Source organism: Petromyzon marinus, chromosome 33, assembly GCF_048934315.1.
Source record: "Petromyzon marinus isolate PM22_M1 ecotype Great Lakes invasive population chromosome 33, UKy_Petmar_22M1.pri1.0, whole genome shotgun sequence".
Taxonomy (NCBI): Eukaryota; Metazoa; Chordata; class Hyperoartia; order Petromyzontiformes; family Petromyzontidae; genus Petromyzon; species Petromyzon marinus.
This window is the reverse complement of record NC_133699.1, coordinates 13808551-13831835: the sequence shown is the minus strand read 5'-3', so window position 1 is coordinate 13831835 and position 23285 is coordinate 13808551. Positions and strand designations below refer to the sequence as shown.

General features: G+C 54.3%; 1 protein-coding gene across 1 annotated transcript in view; it reads right to left on the bottom strand.

The window, feature by feature from the left end:
* Positions 1-23285, bottom strand: part of LOC116948499 (sprouty-related, EVH1 domain-containing protein 2-like) — a 66055-nt gene that overhangs the window by 7362 nt on the left and 35408 nt on the right. The window contains exons 2-4 of the mRNA XM_032965228.2: positions 5366-5585; positions 1940-2108; positions 1445-1512 (exon numbers count right to left, since the gene is read on the bottom strand). Of these exons, the coding sequence (XP_032821119.1) occupies positions 1445-1512; positions 1940-2108; positions 5366-5585 (457 nt within the window). The remainder of the gene's footprint in view (positions 1-1444; positions 1513-1939; positions 2109-5365; positions 5586-23285) is intronic.

Below are 23285 nucleotides of genomic sequence, written 5' to 3'. Positions count from 1 at the left end.
CAACCGAGAACGCGGCGCTTCCGTGTGCCAAGAACGGCCCCTCCATCTGGACGGCCGCGAGCGTATCGAAGCGGACACGGGTTTCAACGCCACGGATTACGTGGTACTGACGGGCGAGCCCACGGCGGGTTGGGGACACCGACGCTGGCCGGCGATGCGGTGACCGTGGAGCTCCGCGACATTCGCGTTGGGGGTTTGGGTGGGGGGGCGTCCCCGTGCCACCCAGCACTCGGCATCGCCCTCGAGCCTCAGAGTCCAAGAAACCCGCAGGCCTCAAAGTCGCATCGCAGGCAGAGGCGCAGTCCGGCAATTCCTCGGTTACGTCGCCGCTGACGGCCGGGCCTTCCGTTAGACGGAGGTCAGCAGAGCCCCACCTCGAGGAGTGATTGGCCTACTCTTCCACGCTGCCCAGATGTCTTGGAAGAAGCGGTAGTACCAACACTTTAGCCCACCTCGCCCGACCGACCAACTGTGGTTGTAAACATTTACACTGCTGGATGCTCAGAGGTGGCGGTGATGGTGGTGGGGATTTAAAAAAAATATTGTGCGACAACGCTCCTCAAAGCATCGCCTCTCCACTTCGTCTCTTCCACATGTAACGTTGACCCCCTGTGCAGGACACCAACCCGCTCTCTGGTGTTACGACTCCATTACGCTTCACCGCTGGTGTTCCCCGAAGCCAGCCCCATCTGACCGTACACGCTGTAACCTTCCCCCTGTTTTCATTTGTTTGTTGTTTCCCTTTCAATAAAATACTTTCGCGGAACCCACCCGCACACGGACCCACTTGGGTGGGCCAGCGAGCCCAAACCTCCCCCCCCCCCCCTCCGTAGGGTCCTGTCACGCCAAAATCGGGTCGCTGTTCGTGGAGTTTCTGTTTCCGCCCCGGTATTATACCGGGCTCACAGCAAGTTGCAATAAAAACCCCAACAAATACATATACATATATACTTTGGAGAACAAGAAATGTAATTTGTGCCATTGTTTTAGTTGCCGCGTTGGGAAATCAAATAAAACCGGCGACCTTTGGATTACAAGTCCGGTGTTCCGCAAGCCTGGTGAGCTAACCCTAAATAATAATAATAACCACCAGAAATGAGTCCCTATTATAACCCTTGGTTACAAACACGACGTTCCCATTTGTGATGTAGGACCCATGTTTAAGTATCTGACAAACACACACACAGGGCCACGACTGGCCAGAATGTTTAATCGTGGGGTCAGCATTACCCAACCCCAGCGCCCGATGGCGGGGGGGGGGTGGGGGGGCACGGCACACGAGGCCCCCAACGCTGGCAGCATCGCCGGGCCAACCGCCTCCGAACGCTGCGCAATCTACGACGACGACACTGCCGCCGGTGGCACACGGAGCCACCAACGATCCGCGTTTGATCGGAAACATGTCGAAATAACAATAATAAAAATGACAACAACTACAACTCACATTGCAGCCTTCGTCCTCGGAGCCACCATCCCTCTCGCTGGACACGGTGCCCGGTGGCGTGGGGGCCCCTGCATGCACAAAACAACAACTGCTTCATTTTGTACGGCGTGCAAATGCAATCGCGTCTCAAGGCGCGTCGTAGAATGTCTCCTCGAGGATGCAAAGCGTTTGGACGTGAATTATGGGAGAGCAACAATTCCGCGGAAAAAAAAACTTTGGCGGGGCCCTCCTGGGGGAAAAAAAAAGCACTTGCCCCAACAGTCTGTTGAGGCTGTAAGGGGGGATATTTGTCTTTGTGTGAGTGCGGCCCCAGAGACAGCAGGCAGGATGGTCTCTGTCGTGGATGCTCGTCAGCCTCCGCCGGGTACACGGGCAGACAGAGCGGGGCGGAGGGGGCGGAGAAAGAGCAGGGGGACCAAAGGAAGCAGGGAGAGTGGAGGGGGGGGATCGGGGGGCACGGGGTAGAGTGGTGGGCCTCCCCTCCATTGCACCCACCGAGGTTGAGGTCCTCCAGGGCCTTGCGAACGCCGCGGTCGAACGCGCGCGCGTCAGCCGGGCTCTGGAAGGTGAGGCCGAACTTCTTCTGGTGGATGCGCCAGTGGTGGAAGGTGGGCGTCACCTTGTTGTACACCAGGTCCTGGTCCAGCAGGCACTCCAGCATGACCTGCGAGGGCGGCACCGCCGCGACGCACCTCAGACCGCCGTCGCCTCGTGCGCGGGACGCGGTTCTCGCGCCAAACCGTTTCTCCGCTCGCGCTTCCGAGTCACCGCCGCCGGTGGCAGGAGGGCAAGGCCGGCAACGCGTGAGGGTGGCTTTTTCCACCGAGCAGGAACTGAGCCGTGCTACGCTGGCCTCGCACGCCATCCGAATTTGGTTCGGGTCAAAGCCGTGCTGGTCGGCGGGGCTGCAGACACGCGCGACGTCATTCACTGAAAAACACAAACGCCGTGTCATCTGCATGCGTCCTGGTGTGAAGACGTGCGTGGTGACATGAGTGGCACGGCACGGTTTTTACAGTGGAAAAGCAAACTGTGCTTCCTGATCCGCACCACGCTGGCTTGGCACTGCCCCAGCACGGCTCGGATTTGCGAGTGGAAAAGAGGCATGAGTGAAATGGAATCGATCATTCACTTAACATGGTCTCATTTCTAAAGACCGCCGCGGAATTTAAACGAGGCTCTTGGTGTTATTCCTCTGAGCCAACCAAGCAGCTTTTGAAACAAAATTCTTTGGAGACCAGAAATTTGGAATCCAGATACAAATTTCAGTCACATAACTGGTTCGCGATCAACCCTTGAATGGCATATGACCTAACTCCTAACATCTCTGAGCATCCCTGCCACTTGAAGCAGCACGCACGATGCTGCTGTGTTGTAGCCGTTGAGGCCACTGCTGCTGCTGCAGCGGCTGCACACTCCGCTTTGCTGCCATGCTGCGGAGGAAACACGTTTCTGAATGCAAATGCACGTGGAGTGCGTGCACCCCAATGTTCGGTGAGGCCCAGGGCTCCCGTTTACTCGAGCCGGAATCCGATGCTGGTGACCACATTAAAACATTTTCTCTTCATGACAATAAATATGATAATAAGCATATTTAATATGATTATTATAATAATAATCATATTTAATAATCATCATATTTAATAATCATGTATTAATTGAGAATTTGTAAATCGCACAGTTTTCATTGACAGCAAAGTGGTACTTATTTTATCCATCCTGGAGGGCTGATTGGCTGATTTAACCCCAAAACCAGGATTTAATTGACCAACCTTCCGAAAGCGCGCCGCTCGCTCCAAACGCTGAGACACCTGGTCAGTAAGTAAACAATTATATATACACGAGTACTGATATCAAAACATGTCAGCTTTAAGTCAACTACAGCCCATATTGGGCCACTCAAGCAGCATGAGTGGCCCCATATCGCTCGCCAACGACACGGGAATGTGGAATTTCTGGCCCCAGCGCAGGTGTGGACCAGAAGGAAGTGGGGGGGGGCGGGGAGGGGGGGCGGTGCAGCCCAGTGGGAGTGCACACCACAAATCACACCCTTTGTGTGGATATCAACATCGCTGCCGTTAAGACTGTGCCTCCAGCGTCGGTACGCGTCGGGGGGGGGGGGGGGGGGGGAGACCACCTAAAAATATACGAGCCGAGAAGAATGTCAAGAATCCTCCTGTTGTCAACTTTCGCGCTGACCACGCCGGTGGAACGGCGGCTACTTCCACGAGGGTTCAACCCCCCCTCCCCCCCGGTGTCACGCGCAGGGGGAGGGGGGGGGGGAGTTGTGGTAAACCGTCCAGGCCCGAGGGGAAAACTCCCGAACTCCCCGGGCGACGCTCCAACTTCTGCGAAGTTCGGGAATGGCGACACCGCGCCCGGCAACCCTCCTGCGCAAGGAGCGACGAGGTTCGGGTTCCGTACAATTAATTTTTCGTGTCGGGTGTCGTGGAAAACCTCCCTTCAACCGACGCGGCCCCCAATGGTGAAGTTGCGAACGTGAACAAAACGTGGCCCATTCACGACCGCTTGGGCAGCACGGTCGGCGTTGCTGCAGAGGGGCAGACGTCTGGCTGTAACTACCAGCGAAACGCCCCGCGAGTTCCCAGCTCTGAGATGTCGTGACGTCGCTCTCCCCGACGACAGTACCAGCGGCTGGCGGTGCTGCTTAAGACGTAACAAGATTGGCTATGCTCGTTCATCGCGTGACAACTTCACTCATCGGCCGTGTCGGGTGGAGGAGGAGGGTTTGCGACACACTTTTTTACTTTCGCCATCTAACCCAAAAAATTTATGTTACTGGTCTCGGAGGCCTCCGTGTGACGAGCAATTCGGTTTTTTAAAGAGCTAGTTTCATTTTACAGATTTACATTTGGGGTTTGGAAGTTTGCCTGGGGCAACAGAACACAGTGACGTTACAGGGTGCTCAACATCCCTTTTTACAACGAAGAGCACGCTCTGGTAAGTGTGCGGAGACATGAGCGACATTGGCAGGAATTGCATCATCGACTCCGTTCAGCTTGGCACGGCGGTGAGCAAGCCGACCGCCGGACAATTCACTCGCCTAAAAATAAAAATAACCCGGAAGCAGAAACAGAAGTGGTGTGACCTGCTGCAGTGTGGTGGTTGGGTGAGTGGGTAGTTAGGTGGGCAGTTGGGTGGGTGAGTGAGTTGTTGTGACCTGCTGCAGTGTGGTGGTTGGGTGGGTGGGTGAGTTGTTGTGACCTGCTGCAGTGTGGTGGTTGGGTGAGTGGGTAGTTGGATGGGTGAGTGAGTTGTTGTGACCTGCAGTGTGGTGGTTGGGTGGGTGGGTGAGTTGTTGTGACCTGCAGTGTGGTGGTTGGGTGAGTGGGTAGTTGGGTGGGTGAGTGAGTTGTTGTGACCTGCAGTGTGGTGGTTGGGTGGGTGGGTGAGTTGTTGTGACCTGCAGTGTGGTGGTTGGGTGGGTGGGTAGTTGGATGGGTGAGTGAGTTGTTGTGACCTGCAGTGTGGTGGTTGGGTGAGTGGGTGGTTGGTTGTTTGAGTGGGTGGTTGGTTGTTTGAGTGGGTGGTTGGTTGGGTGAGTGGGTGGTTGGGTGAGTGGGTGGTTGGGTGGATGAGTGGGTGAGTGGGTTGTGGTGACCTGCAGTGTTGGTAGTGGTTGGGCAGTGTTGTGGATGAGATGAATCAGTATCCAGTAGCAATAGTGGAGGACTCGGTGAGTGTGTGCAACGTGGGAGCTGTCACCCCAGGTGGAGGTGCTTGGTGGTGGTGGTGGTAGTGGTGGGGGTAGTAGTGCCAGTGATGGTCGTGGTGGCAGTGGCGGCGATGGTGGTGGTCTCGCGAGTTGTGGCCATGACAGTTGATGGCAGTGGTGGCATTGGTGGCGGAGGTGGTGGCGGTGGCAGTGGTTGGCGGTGGCGGTGTTGGTGCTGCGCTCACCAGGTTGTCCCTGGGCCGCTCCCCGTGGATGCGGAAGGCGGTGGCGGCGGTGACGGCGGCGGCGGCGGCGGTGGTGGCGGCCGTGGCGGCCGGATCGTCGGGGCCGCGCTGCCTGTAGACCCCCACCTTGCTGAGGCCGCCGCCCCCCAGCGGCACCCAGCCCCCGCTCGAGTCATCGCGCGTCATCACCACGGCGCGCACGCACACCATCGGGCTGTCACTGCGGGGGAACGACGCGGCGGGCGGAGGCGGCGGCGGCTTCGTCAGCATCGGAATCATCGCAGTCACTCCCAAACGGCTGCCACTGCCTCCACCCCCGCTCTCCAATGTGTAATAACAATCATAGTTGGCACTTGCACGTGCATACAAGCCTCGGCAAACTTGTAGCGCCTTACATCGCCTGTAATCTCAAAGATGAAAACTGGACCATGCAACTCACACTATGGACCATGTAAATAAAACCAGAGAGACCCACACAAACCCAAAGAGATACATATAGACTCATACAGACCCACAGAGATACGCAAAGAACCACAGAGATACATAGCGACCTATATACAGTGAGGGAAAAAAGTATTTGATCCCCTGCTGATTTTGTACGTTTGCCCACTGACAAAGAAATGATCAGTCTATAATTTTAATGGTAGGTTTATTTGAACAGTGAGAGACAGAAAAACAACCAAAAAAAATCCAGAAAAACGCATGTCAAAAATGTTATGACTTGATTTGCATTGCAATGAGGGAAATAAGTATTTGACCCCTCTGTAAAACATGACTTCGTACTTGGTGGCAAAACCCCTGTTGGCAATCACAGAGGTCAGACGTTTCTTGTAGTTGGCCACCAGGTTTGCACACATCTCAGGAGGGATTTTGTCCCACTCCTCTTTGCAGATCTTCTCCAAGTCATTAAGGTTTCGAGGCTGACGTTTGGCAACTCGAACCTTCAGTTCCCTCCACAGATTTTTTTATGGGATTAAGGTCTGGAGACTGGCTAGGCCACTCCAGGACCTTAATGTGCTTCTTCTTGAGCCACTTCTTTGTTGCCTTGGCCGTGTGTTTTGGGTCGTTGTCATGCTGGAATACCCATCCACGGCCCATTTCCAATGCCCTGGCTGAGGGAAGGAGGTTCTCACCCAAGATTTGACCGTACATGGCCCCGTCCATCATCCCTTTCATGCGGTGAAGTTGTCCTGTCCCCTTAGCAGAAAAACACCCCAAAAGCATGTTTCCACCTCCATATTTGACGGTGGGGATGGTGTTCTTGGGGTCATAGGCATTATTCCTCCTCCTCCAAACACGGCGAGTTAAGTTGATGCCAAAGAGCTCCATTTTGGTCTCATCTGACCACAACACTTTCACCCAGCTGTCCTCTGAATCATTCAGATGTTCATTGGCAAACTTCAGACGGGCATGTATATGTGCTTTCTTGAGCAGGGGGACCTTGCGGGCGCGGCAGAATTTCAGTCCTTCACGGCGTAGTGTGTTACCAATTGTATTCTTGGTAACTATGGTCCCAGCTGCCTTGAGATCATTGACAAGATCCTCCCGTGTAGTTCTGAGCTGATTCCTCACCGTTCTCATGATCACTGCAACTACACCAGGTGAGATCTTGCATGGAGCCCCAGGCCGAGGGAGATTGACAGTTCTTTTGTTTTTCTTCCATTTGCGAATAATCGCACCAACTGTTGTCACCTTCTCACCAAGCTGCTTGGCAATGGTCTTGTAGCCCATTCCAGCCTTGTGTAGGTCTACAATCTTGTCCCTGACATCCTTGGAGAGCTCTTTGGTTTTGGCCATGGTGGAGAGTTTAGAATTTGATTGATTGATTGCTTCTGTGCACAGGTGCCTTTTATACAGGTAACAAGCTGAGATCAGGAGTACTCCCTTTAAGAGTGTGCTCCTAATCTCAGCTCGTTACCTGTATAAAAGACACCTGGGAGCCAGAAATCTTTCTGATTGAGAGTGGGTCAAATACTTATTTCCCTCATTAAAATGCAAATCAATTTATAACATTTTTGACATGCGTTTTTCTGGATTTTTTTGTTGTTATTCTGTCTCTCACTGTTCAAACAAACCAACCATTAAAATTATAAACTGATAATTTCTTTGTCAGTGGGCAAACGTATAAAATCGGCAGGGGATCAAATACTTTTCTCCCTCACTGTAGGTACATAGACACCTATACAGACCCAAATAAATACATAGAGAATCAAACTCGAGTCGCCAGGTTCGTTAGGCAGCGAGGCGCTAACCACCACACTATGCCGCCGCTACCCAACGTGCAATGCCACCACCACTTTAAGATGTTTTTCTTGTTCGTGTTTTTGTTTTTTTGTTTGTTGTGGTTGCATCCGATTCAAGAGAGCCGGATGGCTCACAGGGCTATACCAAAATAAACTGAAAAAACTGAATAAACTGAATAAACTGAACTACGACCACCACCAACCAGCGCCGCTTAGCAAAAAAGGTGACCACCAAGATCTCCCCGCTCACCCCGCCGCCACTCCAAGAGTAATAATTAATCTCGGCAGCCTTCGCGTGGTTAAACTCGGCGAACAGAGTTTGTAGAAGTGAAATCGCAACGAGAATAATGAATGACGCCGATGCCAGCACCCGTTGGGCTCTGCGAGCGCACAGTTCCAAGGTTGGCCACGAGGAGGCGGCGTTGCCGATTCTACCTTCGCGAGGCTCCCGGGAGAAGCGGAAGACTTCTGCGACTCGCCGCGCATGCGGCGGCAGCAGCAGCAAATGTGGTCCAGGAGCTCGATTTTTTTTTATTTTACTCGGTAAGGCTCACTGAGCTCTTCAACTCATTTTCAGAAGCGGACCTGGCCACAAATGATTGCTCAACGGAGTGGCTTATCACGTGGAAGTGTACGCGTGATGTTGACTCTGAATGTGGAGGGAAAAACCGGAGGACCCGGAGAAAAAAAAAATCCACGCCACCAAGTGGAGAGAGACACGCAAACTCCAAATATACAGCGGGCGGCAGGGTCGGGATCGAACCCACGACCTCCTGCGTACAGGGCGAGCGAGTTATGGCCATGTCGAGGTCTGATAGCCACACAACGAGAGGGCTTTGCGAACATCGAGAGTTAGCGTGGGTTTCGCCGGTGCCTTCTCCGTTGAAGGCCCGCAGACTCGCTCCAGTGGCTGGCCAGCCGAGTTACTGAGTGGGAAATCAACGTCTGATCGTGATTCTGGTTCACGGTACGTATTTTGGGTTGCATGACCACAATCGGAAGGTTGCTTGAGTTCAAATCCTGGTTGGGGGTTGGCACAGACCATCATCCCTCCCCCTCTACCGGCTCACAAAAAAAGTGGTCCAGTTTATGGGGGAAGTCAACGGTGGTTTTCCAATGGGTAAACTCGTCCCCGCAAATAAGGGTGTGGAAATTGCACTGTTGGCTCAGCGTTGTAAACAGGCGTGAGCACTGCCTCGATTGGGAAGTAGCAGTCTGCTTTTGAATCCGCTGATGAGAAAGAGAACGCCGAAACCGGCCCAGACAGAGTTTACTGCTGCTAAGATGCACTCCCAGAAGGCCGTGCGGACAATGATTTGGGTCACAATTTTTTTTAATTTTGCATGTGGAGAGACCGACGTTGGGAAGGTGTTATTTATTCAGGGATGATGGCTTGCTGTCTAATTGCTGGGTGGATGTTTCCAGCCGAGTCTGCAGGTTTCTAAAAATACACCGGAATTAAATGTGTCAGTGGTGCACATCCGCAGCCACCGCTGAAACGGTGACGATTTCGCGAGTCCACAAGGGGTTCACAACGTTACAAATGAAATAGAAACGAGGAGACAGACCTCGGGGAAACAAGTTAGACAGAAGTCCTGGCCTTGGGGAGGGCTGGGTTGCTGCTCAGAGACACCTGGAGCAGCGTGGCGATAGCTTCACAGTTGGTTCTGCACATTCATCAGTCACCCCCCCCCCTCCCCCCCCCAACACTATCCCTGTGGCTATCGCAGATGGAAACTAAATGTTACAAAGTTCGTGGTTGCGGATCAACGCAATTCCGATTTTTATTGGACGGTTCTAACATTGGTGGAGGATGAGTTTACGTGCAGGGGACCGTGGTGCCTGCACGGCGCTCCCGAGACCACCGGCCGCGGTCCCTCCGAGCGACGCGCGGCTGCTGCCCTCCAGCGCCCACCCCCCCGACCACGACGGAGGCCTCCTCCACTCCTCCCCTCCGCCTCCTCCTCCTCATCGGGGTGAAGTGCTGCCCCTTTAGAGGTGCCACCACGTGCGCTCTCTGGTCATCACGATTCCACCCCCCCCCACCACCACCACCACCATCGTACTCCAACCCTTCCCAAGCTCGTGCTACTGGAGGTAGCAGTCACGATTTGAGGTGACGATTCGACCGTGTGCTTTTGAGTTTGTCGGGGCTGCGCCCGTGTGTGGCCCTGCAGTAACAGATTTTCCCAGCTCGTCAATTAAAAGCCCTGCAAACCTTCAAAACTAGCTGGGTAACTGGATAACTGGGACTTTCCGTGTAACGAATAAACATCGATTGATAACACATGCAGGTAGGCCGCCACAGTGGCGAGATGTTAACTACTTAATCTGGTATACAGGAGGTCGTGGGTTCAAACCCGACCCTGACACCTTCTGTAAATTGGAATTTTCCGTGTCTGTCTCCCCGTGATCGCGTGCATTTTTCTCCGGGACAACCAGTTGTTCATGTTTGTTCATGTTTTTTGCTTGTTGCGGTTGCACTCGATTCAAGAGCCAAATGGCTCACAGGGCTATACCAAATAAATTAAAACTGAAACTGAAACCAGTTGTCCCCTCCACATTTAGAATCAACATCACGGGTTTTAGAGTATTTGGCTGCTATACATTACCACATTATGAAAAGCCACTTCGTTAAGCTATCATTTGTGCCAGGTCGCTTCTGAAAAAGAGCTAGACAACTCAGTGGGCCTTACCCGGTAATAACATAAAATCCATCTCCTGAACCACATTGCTTCTGCTATTGTTAAATAAATAGTTTGGTTCAGCTAGGCCTGCAAGCAGGCGATGACTGCCTGTGCTCACGCGCAGCGAGCACGAGTGTCCAGCACGACTGCCCGTGCCTGCGAAGACGATGCATCAACCACCTCGACAGACTGCATGTGGGCTGGCGCCTTGCAGTCGCTCAGCAGGACTGCGTGCGCGCGCGTGCGCTGGCCCTGTAGCTCCATCACGTGACGCGTGGCACCTTGACGCATTCACTCCACGCCGCGTCTCACACCTGCCACATGCACGCCATGCGCACCCCGACCGTCCATACACTGCCAGGCCGTAGGCCCCTCCGCACCGTGCGGATGGTCGTGGGCGCTGTTTGACCGTACTTCGGCACGCCGGTCAGCACGCGGCGATGACGAGGGAAGGCGGAGAGCGATGCACGCGGGAGCGTGGCAGCACCGTGCAGTGTAACGATGGATTTTTTTTCTTTTTTCCCACGAGGGGTTTAAACGGTGCGACGGACATTGACTGCACGTCAATTGTGCAGCAAGGGAGCTTTGGGCACGGGCACACTGTTGGTGTTGGGGCCCCCCAATGAAGTCCACTGCTCCACCCCCCTCACAGCCCCCCAGCCCACCCCCCTCCCCCCAGCCGCCCCCAGATTTTTAAGGCCACAAATAATGAGAGATGGCACACCCACGCCTCTCGCCGATGCAGCGGCAGGGCAGTTTCGTGTTTCGTGTTTTCGAGGTGCGCTGTCACCGCAACGCGACGCTGCCATTTCCCACCGCGCACGCCGCATCACGAATTTCTCCTGCATTGTATCCGTGCCGCTCTCCGTGCCGCTCTCCGTGCCGCTCTCCGTGCCGCTCTCCGTGCCGCTCTCCGTGCCGCTCTCCGTGCCGCTCAGCGCCCCAACGCGACCTCGCGGGCTGAGATCCACTGCGGTCAACGCTTTAACTAAACTATTTTTTATTTTACCAGGTAGAGCCCATTGAGCTACGTAGCTCTTTTTTCACAGGCGACCTGGTCACAAATGATAGCTCAACAAAGTTGCTTATCGTGAGGAAAGGTGTAGCAGCCAAAAATAAGTGACGTTGATTCTAAATGTGGAGGGGAAAATCAGAGGGCCCGGAGAGAAAAATCTGGACAACCACGGGGAGAGAGACACACAAACTCCAAATATACAGCAGGCATCAGGGTCGGGAACGACCCCACGACCTCCTGTGTACCAGGCGAGGTAGTTAACATCTCGCCACCACGGCGCCCCATGTGAATGTGCCCGGCCACATTCATTGATGTGAATGTGCCTGGGCAGACGCCGAAGAGGAACGCGTCTGAGTTCACCCGTGGAAACCACGCCACCACCACCACTACCACGGCCACCACCACCACCACTACCACGGCCACCAACACCACCAACGCTACCACCGCCACCAGCACCACCGCCACCGGCACCGCCACCACTACCACGGCCACCACCACGGCCACCACCACCAGTACCACAGTCATGGCCACCACCACCAAGACTACCACGGCCACCACCACTACGTCTACCACGGCCACCACCACTACCACAGTCACGGCCACCACCACTACCACAGCCACGGCCACCAGCACCACCACGGCCACCGCCACCACCACTACCACTACCACGGCCACCACCACTACCACAGTCACGGCCACCACCACCACCACTACCACAGCCACGGCCACCAGCACCACCACGGCCACCGCCACCACCACTACCACGGCCACCACCACTACCATCGCCACCAGCACCACCGCCACCACTACACCACCGCCACCACCAGCATCAGCACCACGTGTGAACAAGCCAGCTGAGGTTGTGCCGATTCGCCACGGGGCTCCCCGAGTGGACGCCTCTCGCTTTGCCTCGTCCAATGGGATCGGACCAATTTCACATTCGGTTGCCATGGATTCCACCTCCCATCCCTCCGATGCTGCAGCGGCAGGAGGGTGACGTCGTCGAGGCGACTAGCGGATGTTGACTCCCGGAGTTACCGGGTCACGCAATGGCACACACTCCACTACCAAACACCACTCCTGCTCCTGCCCCTCCCTCTCTAGCTCTAGCCTCGCCGTGCTGTTTGTTAAAGAGATTTCAATCTCGGTGAAGCTTCCTGGTTAAATAAAGGGGAGTAGTAATAATAATAAGTGGTGATAACGCACACAGGTTTTCCACAAAGCAAGAGGATGACACGGCTCAGTGTGAATTGTTGGACTCGCAGTTATGGCTGTGTTCACGTCAGGTCGAAACCAAAGCCTCCCCCCCCCACTCTTTCTTTCGTTGTGAGCAATTTTTCACTTTTCTGGCCTCTCTTTGCACTGTGCAGAAGGGCCATTGCCCAAAACGTCACCTACCACAGAGGCCATAACAGGGTTATTGTTATTATCCATGCTTGCGTGCCACTGCCAACCCACCACCGGCAGCAGCATCTCCACAATCCTTGAGCAAACTGCAGCTGGGCCCAGGAGAGAGACAGAGAGAGGTCCAAACGGGAGCGACTGGGACAACCTTGGTCAGCAACACGGTCTGGGTGAACCGACAATTTGCTCAACTCACCAAAGAGCAAAAGAATCGCGCGTGCAGCGCACGTCGCTTGCGAGTAACGCCGCACAGCAGCTTGAGCAGGAGATGACATCCCATCGCACAAAACGAACATCCTTCAACGGTGCGACGGCCAACGGGATGGACCGCTCACCGCCGTCCGTTTCCGCGGCGGGGATCCACCAGGGCCACTTCGAGGCGCCGGGGGTTGTGCGCGAGCGCTCGGGAGAGGCGCTCCACTCACGCCGCGCGTTCCACAGTGGCGCCTTGGTGCAACTGTGTCAGTGTGAGTGGCCCAACCACTCCCCTTCCCTCCATCCCTCTCCTCCCTCTCCTCCCTCCCTCTCCTCCCTCTCATCCCTCCATTCCCTCCCTCTCCTCTCCTCCCTCCCTCTCCTCCTTCCCTCCCTCTCCTCTCCCCCCTCCCTCTCCTCCTTCCCTCCCTCCCTCTCCTTCTTCCCTCCCTCCCTCCCTCATTCCCTCCCTCCCTCCATCCCTCATTCCCTCCCTCCCTCTGCTCCCTCCCTCCTTCCCTCCATCCCTCTCTCTCCCTCCTCCCTCCTCCCTCCGTCCCTCTCCTCCCCTCCCTCCCGCCCTCCCTCCCTCTCCTCTCCCCCCTCCCTCCACCACTTCCTCTCTTGCCAAGGGCAGGTGCAGCACCGTCAGCTGTTGTGCACCGGCCCTGGGGCAGGTGCCCGGGACGCTCGCGGTGGTCATGGGGGGGGGGGCATCCCAACAGCGGAGGCTGAACTCGTGCCACGCTTGCGAGACATCGCCGCAGCTGCCCCTCCACCCACCTCGTCACCCCCCTCACCACTCTCACCACCCCGACCCCCCCGCCCCGAGGCTCCTCCTCACCCTCCCCCCACCCCCAGCCAAAATAAGAACCCGTGTTATCATTTAGCGACAAGGCAGCCTCAGCCTTTTCGTCACGGGGCACAAGAAGCGTTTCTATTCTTGTGCATGACGGCAGCGGCGATGCGGTTCAGGAGCTCGATGCCAATGTCGAGGTCTGCTGCTGGCCACGACCAGAGGGCTTTGGTTCGTGTCGATTTACGTTGAACAAGCGCCGACTACGGTGGTTTACTAGATGGTCTATCGGTGAAGGAGATGTTGCGGGTCGCCCTGTTAACGATGTAACATGGTGGGGTTGATGGTTCCACCACCAGTGTGCCTTGAGGGAATGGCAAAGCCAGGCGGTGTGCGATGTTTTGCGTCTCGAATGAGGCATTTAAATCTGGACGTTCTTCTCTACCTGGGTGATGCTCTATGATGGTGACAGTTCCAGAAAGGGGGATCAGGACACAAGAAGAGCGAAACTTTGCCATGCTGATGTCATTATGGCCCCAAAGCCACCGATGGCACCTGGTGTGGTGGTGGTGGTTGGTGTCCAGAACAATGCCACCAGGGTGATAGCCACTCCTGTGAGAGAGCTTCGCTTTTACCTAACGGGAGCACGGCAAGTCCCCGTTTAGCACGGAGGATGCGTTCCTGAACAGTGCCGCTTTGGGCGAAAAACGCGTTTAGCAAAAAACTGTCTCTGCCGAAATCATGTAACGAGAGAGTGTGGCGAGATGCGATGTACGACTTCTACGGACACCCGGCGAGATGGCAGGACAAATAACCGAGGGCGCGCAGCCCCTGCGTTACTTTATCGATCCGCGTACTGTATCACCGCGTGCCGCCCAGCCGCTCAGCTCAAGGGAGCGGTTCGTCGTCAACCGCTCAGAAACTCCGCGATAAATGGCGCGCGGTCCGCACTGTGACGGCGTCGCAGCAGGGGACACGGCATCGCTGGCCCCTTCGAGGACTCGCAACCACGTCTGGACGCGCTCAGCGACGAGCTCACCGCAAGACAAAAAAAACGCTCCGTTGCCAAAAGTTGCTCTTTGAATTGCGAACCGTGGTTAGGGCAGCGCCTTCATCAACTGACCGCGCAGATTGATTCATTCAATTGCCCTTCATTCAACCGGCTTAGAGCCCCTGAAGGTTCATTATCGTTGGCAAGAGACGTGCGGGCGTGTAGGCATGGGTGTTTAATACACGCGTGGATTGGACTCCGATACGAACGCACGACCACCGTTGTTGTTGTTGTTGTTGGTTGTTGTTTTCGCAAGCGATACGAGGGGGCCTCGACGTCACTTTTGCAAATCCCCCCCCTCCCCCCCGTGAGGTTTTTGTTACGAAACGAGCACGAGATGTAAGGCCACCACCGGCTCCCCCCGCGGAACTGCCAAAGCACGAGCCGACCCAGTCGCATCCGCGACACGCACCGCTGCGTCAGGGCCAAAACTGTAATTTGTCTCAGAGGTTTCCCGCAGGGCCCAGGGGAGTTGGGGTAGAGGAGAGCGCAACAAACAAACAAACAAAAAAAACCCGCCGGTGTAACCGAAGCTTCCCTCGCCGCAAAAGGACAACTCGACCAGCAGCTCGCCACGAGCAGAAAGCAGCGCCTCTGAACGTGTGGAGGGCGCACGCACGCACGCACGAGTTCGCACACACGCACGCACGAGTTCGCACGAGTTCGCACACACGCACGAGTTCGCACGAGTTCGCACGCACGCACGCACGCACGCTTTCGCACGCGAGCGAGCGCGAGTCGTAGAAACGTGCCGGCACTTCTTCTCGCGACACCGCACTCGTGTGAACCGCCACTGGACACAACGGTTCCTCTATCCCTACACATACATGCACATGCATACATACATATGGATGGATATATACATACACGCACATGCATGCATATATATACATACAAAGACAAAGATCCCCGATATAGCCTTGTGCAGACTGTAGGGGCAAGTGCTGTTAGCGAGCACCTATGAAGGCCGGTAACGGTACACGAGGGGGTGGGTGGCCAGCACCACGCCCGACCGCCTTTGTCTCCCCAGTGGCGATGTTTACTACACACCGCACCAGGTACTCATTTGAGGCTGAGTCGACCTAGGGGAGGCCCAGGACCGGTTCAGATAATCGTCACTGGTGTTGGCCGTGAGTGGGAATCGAACCCGTGTCGCTGGGTTCATAGCGCAGCGTAGCGCTAACCGCTACACTATCGCTCCCCATATATATACACACATGCACATGCATGCATGCATACATAAGTAAACAAAATTTGTTTTGCATTGCTTTTTGCGTTTTGTACTTCCCCCCGCACCTCCGATTATCACGGTTGGCTGCGTGCGGTGCGAAAGAAGTTCAACGTGCAATTTTTTGTTTTGCTTTACCACTCAGCTGTGTAAGCTCTTTTTCAGAAGCGACCTGGCCACAAATGATAGCTCAACGAAGTGGCTCATCATCGTGTGGAAATGTATAGAGGCCAAATGCTCGAAACGCGTGTTGTTGATTCTAAATGTGCAGGGAAAAACCTGAGGACCCGGACAAAAATCCACCCAACCACGCCGAGAGAGAGAGAGACACAAACTCCAAATATACAGCAGGCGTCAAGGTCGGGATCGAGTCCACGACCTCCTGTATACCAGGCGAGGTAGTAAACATCTCGCCAGCGTGGCGAGTCATAAACATACCTACTACAGAGTAAAAAGATGGTTTTGCAGAGGGGAAACGATGGTGCTGAACCCGGGGCTACCGCAGGACGCACTCCCAAACTTACACAGGCCCGCCCGCTGGACACACGCGTACAGCGTGCGCACGTTGAGCGCGTAACCGTGTCCCGTGGCTACCGCGTGGGCCGTGCGTCGTGGCTGGAAAAGTAGGACGACCGTACTCTCCGGGTCGTACGGCGCTCCGGATAAGACGCACCCACGCACCCCCCAGGCCCGGCTCTCACACCCACGCAGACCGGATCGGTTACCGCTCAAATGCCCACGCTTTAAGCGCACCCCAACGCCGTCAACAAACGACGGCTGCGCCCGTGTACCGAATACGTCGACCGGCCGGGCTGCGGCGGTAGATGGAGTGGAACCGGGGACCAGGTGCGCTGCTAACCGCACACACACATGTCTGTCTGATCGCCGTTGTTGAACTACCGCCAAACTTCCCTTCCCTTGACCTGCAGCGACATTGCTCGAAATATAAACATGCGCGGTCTCTGATCGACAGGGATAGTGGCGTGTAAAAAGAAAATAAAGGGTTTTTAACTTGTTTAAAATTTGCTCTTTCCTGGTAAAAGGTAAAACAAAAAATTGAGAAAAAAAAAACAATAAATCTTAACCACAATCTTTGCCGCGAGCCAAACCCAAACCAACCCCTCCCGTTCTAGCACAGCGATATCCTTTGCCTCCAGCCTAACCGCAGGCGTAACCCTAACCATAGCCTTATCCCGAACCCTGACCCAAGGATCTCAGCTCCCACGTTAACAAAGTTTGCACCGGTGCCACAGTCACAAACCAAGGCAAGCATTTTGGCAAAATTGTGTAACTTTTGTTTAACCCCATCACTCTTACTTACGACAAAGCCACAAGACTCTCCCACCCCCGACTGCACCCACCCGCGGCTTGGCCCCAACGCGGCGCTCGTGACACTGGAGGTCACCTGCAGCACCCCTCCCCAAGAGACTGGGAAACGAGGCAACGTGCCGACGAGGTGACGAGGTAACGTGGAGACAAGGTGACGAGGTGACGAGGTAACGTGGCGACGAGGTGATGAGGTAACGTGGAGACAAGGTGACGAGGTGATGAGGTAACGTGGAGACAAGGTGACGAGGTAACGTGGTGACGAGGTAACGTGGAGACGAGGTGACGAGGTAACGTGGCGACGAGGTGACAAGGTAACGTGGAGACGATGTGGCAGCATGGAGACGAGGTGACGAGGTAACGTGGCGACGAGGTAACGTGGAGACGAGGTAATGTGGCGACGAGGTGACGTGGTGACGAGGTAACGTGGCGACGAGGTGACGTGGCGACGAGGTAACGTGGCGACGAGGTGACAAGGTAACGTGGAGACGATGTGGCAGCATGGAGACGAGGTGACGAGGTAACGTGGCGACGAGGTAACATGGAGACGAGGTGACGGGGTAACGTGGAGACGAGGTAACGTGGAGATGAGGTGACGAGGCAACATGGAGACGAAGTGACGAGGCAACATGGAGATGAGGTGACGGGATAACGTGGCGAAGAGGTGGCAACAGCGGAAAGCCGCGGCTCGAGGACCGAGAGCGGCGACAGAGCGGGCAGCGTGCAAATCGCTTTCTCCAAAGAAACCAAACATTGTTAAAGGAAGTTGGCGGTTTTCCCTAGATTTCAATTGGCTCGGCGCTCAGCTCCCTGCGGTTAGCTACACGCTCTCCACGCCAGCAGGGCTTCCTGTTGCGGGAAGAGGATTTTTTTTCTTCTTTCCATGAGTAGGCCGCAGTGGCGGCAGCTCGCATGTGGAAGCGATTACCCGGGGATTGTTGGGCCTGCGCGTGCCCTCAACCGCTCGTGCGTTTTTTTTCTTCATTTCTTTTTTTTTACTTTACACACGTGCCTCAGAAAGGAGGTTCTCTCCATCGCAGCCGCAAAGGGGGAGGAAAATAAACCTCAAAGTGGCGGCCGCCTCGAACCACCGGAGGCCCCTTGTTTACGAGTTGCCTCGTGCACCAAAATGCGTTGGCACAAATAAACCCAACGTTTCGGTTCGCGTCGCACGCGTTTGTGTGTTTGTGTTGCGAGGCGTGGAGGAGCGGCGGTGCAGCGGCCAAGCGAGCCGCGCTAGCGAACCCGGCGACCCGAGTTCGATTCCCGCTCACGGCAAACACCACCGGTGACGATGATCTTAACCGGTCCTGGGCCTCCCCGAGGCCGACTCAAATCTCAAGTGAGTGCCTGGTGCAGTGTCTAAACATCGCCACTGGGGAGACAAAGGCGGCCTCCTGTTGCTGTGTCGGCCATTCATAGGTTAACAGCACCCGCCCCAACAGTCTGTTAAGGCTACAACGGGAGATCTGTCTCTGCGTTGCGAGGAGCGGCGGTGCCGTCGTTGAAACGCTGCGCTCCAACCACAGGCCCCTGCTCGGTTTTGTTTCACGGCCTTCTGGAATCTGTGAAACAAAGGTGGCCGGGTACGGTGCCAGTCACAGCACCCCGTCAAGTATCGTGCCGGCCTTAACAGGCGCTCGCTAAAAGCCCTGACAATCTACGAGGATGAATGGGGGATGCTTAATTATTATTATTACGTATAGAGTGGTGTCGTAGCAGTAGCTCGTGCAGCAGAACTGGGCTAAGCAACAGCATCACATGCAGCGATGGTGGCAAAACGCTTCTCAGAGTTAGCTCGGTGATCTCCGTTTCTGCGGAGCATTCTCTCACACGTAGCGCTGCCCTTCTCTGTGAGCGATCCTGGATGGATTATAAGCTACAAACGACCACAATCTCTGTAGCAAGGGGTCAGGGTTTTGGAGAAACTGTTAAACGCATCTCCACAGGGAAGCTCCGCAGCTTCAAGAAGCCACCGTCAAGATTTAAAAATGCTCTGCTGGACGCGAAATTGCGTCACGTCGCTTGAGGAACCTCCACCCTCGCCGGCGACGTCGCCACGGAAAAAGTGGAAAGGAAGGGGCGATTGCTCGGCCTCCCGGCGTCACTCGACGTGGGAAGATGGGCCACGGTGGATAGGAATGTTAACTCCCTCGCCTGGTGTGCTGGAGGTCGTGGGTTCGATCCCGACCCTGACGACGCCTGCTGCTGCTGTATATTTGGAGTTTGCGTGTCTCTCTGCCCCCGTGGTCGCGTGGATTTTTCTCCGGGTCCTTCACTTTTTCCTTCCACATTTAGAAACGTGCGTTTCGAGTGTTTGCCTGCTATACATTTCCACACGATGATAAGCCACTTGGTCGAGCTATACACTTGTGGCCAGGTCGCTCAGTGTGCCTAACCTGTAAAAAAAAAAAAGAGCTGACAGTTTTAGTTTAGAATCGATGCGCGGTGCAACGAGCCGAGGACCTCCGCCTTCGCGAAAAACGTGGCCCCCAACTCTCTACTCACCCCTTCCCCCTGCATGGTGCGCGCCTTCCCAAACCCCAAAAACCGATGGCTCCCACCACCCTCGACCCGAGCTCGCTCCTCCCCACCCCACGCAGAGCCGGGCCCCAACCCGTCGTCCCCCAAGCGAAGGGGCGGCCCGGGAATCCATCTGCACCTCTGTGTGTCGTGACGAGTTAAACAACCGGTGCTGCTGTATCAAAATGGCCCGGTGGCTCAGTGGGTTAACGCTTCTTCCACGACGTGAGTGCCAAGCGAGCGAGCATTCACATCCCAGGTTCGCATACCGGCTTCCCGCAAACAACGAAGAGAGGTTCTCGAGGTCGGCGCAGATGATGTGTGTACGTATGGAGGCGTGTAGGTAACGCATGCGTGCACGTATGCATGTAGGTATTATGTAGATGCAGCGACATCGTTGGATGTCACTGTGTGCAGCCGGCCTGGGAGAGCCACGGCGCGCGATGCAGTGACATCGCAGACGCCACTTGAATGTGGATGCAGTACCGGACCCAGCGGGGCTCGGTGAGCACTGACCGAGAGTGATGGATGACACCACGCTCGGCGTGCAGTGCCGACCCCGAACGGATAGGGGAGTGAGGGTGCCGGCCAGGGGAATGGGGTTGCCGAAGGCCGTGGGCACTCTGGTCGACCCCAGAGGACACGTGACCGGTGGAGTCTCCAAAGGAACCGGCAGGTGGGGGGCCGGGGGGCGATCACGTGTGAGGAGAGAAAACCACTGGAGGCTTCTCGAAGGTGGTCGTGGCCAAGGGCGGAGCGAGCCACGGGAGAGGGGATATAAGCCGGTCCCCGAGAGGGGGACCCCTGCTGCCGTGGTTATCCTGAAGAATCTACGTCCTACGTCCGAGAAGAGTCACCAACACGTGGACCTGGACCCAAGCTGGGGTCCTGTCCATTGTAGCTATTCCCAGTGCAATTAGCCTGGTGGTTACGTAGCTAGTTACGGTGTGGTTAGTGTAGTTAGCCTGGTGGATACGTAGCTAGTTACGGTGTAGTTAGCCTGGTGGTTACGTAGCTAGTTACGGTGTAGTTAGTGTAGTTAGCCTGGTGGTCACGTAGCTAGTTACAGTGTACTTTGTGTAGTTAGCCTGGTGGTCACGTACTGTAGCTAGTTACGGTGTAGTTAGTGTAGTTAGCCTGGTGGTTACGTAGCTAGTTACAGTGTAGTTAGTGTAGTTAGCCTGTTGGTTACGTAGCTAGTTACAGTGTAGTTAGTGTAGTTAGCCTGGTGGTTACGTAGCTAGTTACGGTGTGGTTAGTGTAGTTAGCCTGGTGGTCACATAGCTAGTTACGGTGTAATTAGTGTAGTTAGCCTGGTGGTCACGTAGCTAGTTACAGTGTAATTAGTGTAGTTAGCCTGGTGGTCACGTAGCTAGTTACGGTGTAATTAGTGTAGTTAGCCTGGTGGTTACGTAGCTAGTTACAGTGTAATAAGTGTAGTTAGCCTGGTGGTTACGTATATAGTTACGGTGTAGTTAGTGTAGTTAGCCTGGTGGTTACGTAGCTAGTTACAGTGTAGTTAGTGTAGTTAGCCTGGTGGTTACGTAGCTAGTTACAGTGTAGTTAGCCTGGTTGTTACGTAGCTAGTTACGGTGTGGTTAGTGTAGTTAGCCTGGTGGTCACGTAGCTAGTTACGGTCTAATTAGTGTAGTTAGCCTGCTGGTCACGTAGCTAGTTACAGTGTAATTAGTGTAGTTAGCCTGGTGGTCACGTAGCTAGTTACGGTGTAATTAGTGTAGTTAGCCCGGTGGTTACGTAGCTAGTTACGGTGTGGTTAGTGTAGTTAGCCTGGTGGTTACGTAGCTAGTTACAGTGTAGTTAGTGTAGTTAGCCTGGTGGTTACGTAGCTAGTTACGGTGTGGTTAGTGTAGTTAGCCTGGTGGTTACGTAGCTAGTTACGGTGTAATTAGTGTAGTTAGCCTGGTGGTTACGTAGCTAGTTACAGTGTAGTTAGTGTAGTTAGCCTGGTGGTTACGTAGCTAGTTACAGTGAAGTTAGTGTAGTTAGCCTGGTGGTTACGTAGCTAGTTACGGTGTGGTTAGTGTAGTTAGCCTGGTGGTCACGTAGCTAGTTACGGTGTAATTAGTGTAGTTAGCCTGGTGGTCATGTAGCTAGTTACAGTGTAATTAGTGTAGTTAGCCTGGTGGTCACGTAGCTAGTTACGGTGTAATTAGTGTAGTTAGCCTGGTGGTTACGTAGCTAGTTACAGTGTAGTTAGTGTAGTTAGCCTGGTGGTTACGTAGCTAGTTACGGTGTGGTTAGTGTAGTTAGCCTGGTGGTCACGTAGCTAGTTACGGTGTAATTAGTGTAGTTAGCCTGGTGGTCACGTAGCTAGTTACAGTGTAGTTAGTATAGTTAACCTGGTGATCATGTAGCTAGTTACAGTGTAGTTAGTGTAGTTAGCCTGGTGGTTACGTAGCTAGTTACAGTGTAGTTAGTGTAGTTAGCCTGGTGGTTACGTAGCTAGTTACGGTGTAATTAGTGTAGTTAGCCTGGTGGTCACGTAGCTAGTTACAGTGTAGTTAGTGTAGTTAGCCTGGTGGTCACGTAGCTAGTTACAGTGTAGTTAGTGTAGTTAGCCTGGTGGTCACGTACTGTAGCTAGTTACGGTGTAATTAGTGTAGTTAGCCTGGTGGTTACGTAGCTAGTTACGGTGTAATTAGTGTAGTTAGCCTGGTGATTACGTAGCTAGTTACAGTGTAATTAGTGTAGTTAGCCTGGTGGTCACGTAGCTAGTTACGGTGTAATTAGTGTAGTTAGCCTGGTGGTTACATAGCTAGTTACAGTGTAGTTAGTGTAGTTAGCCTGGTGGTCACATACAGTGAGGGAAAAAAGTATTTGATCCCCTGCTGATTTTGTACGTTTGCCCACTGACAAAGATATGATCAGTCTATAATTTTAATGTTAGGTTTATTTGAACAGTTAGAGAAAGAATAACAACAAAAAATTCCAGAAAAACGCATGTCAAAAATGTTATAAATTGATTCGCATTTTAATGAGGGAAATAAGTATTTGACCCCCTCTCAATCAGAAAGATTTCTGGCTCCCAGGTGTCTTTTATACAGGTAACGAGCTGAGATTAGGAGCACACTCTTAAAGGGAGTGCTCCTAATCTCAGCTTGTTACCTGTATAACTCCAAATTCTCCACCATGGCCAAGACCAAAGAGCTCTCCAAGGATGTCAGGGACAAGATTGTAGACCAACACAAGGCTGGAATGGGCTACAAGACCATTGTCAAGCAGCTTGGTGAGAAGGTGACAACAGTTGGTGCGATTATTCGCAAATAGAAGAAACACAAAAGAACTGTCAATCTCCCTCGGCCTGGGGCTGCATGCAAGATCTCACCTCGTGGAGTTGCAATGATCATGAGAACGGTGAGGAATCAGCCCAGAACTACACGGGAGGATCTTGTCAATGATCTCAAGGCAGCTGGGACCATAGTCACCAAGAA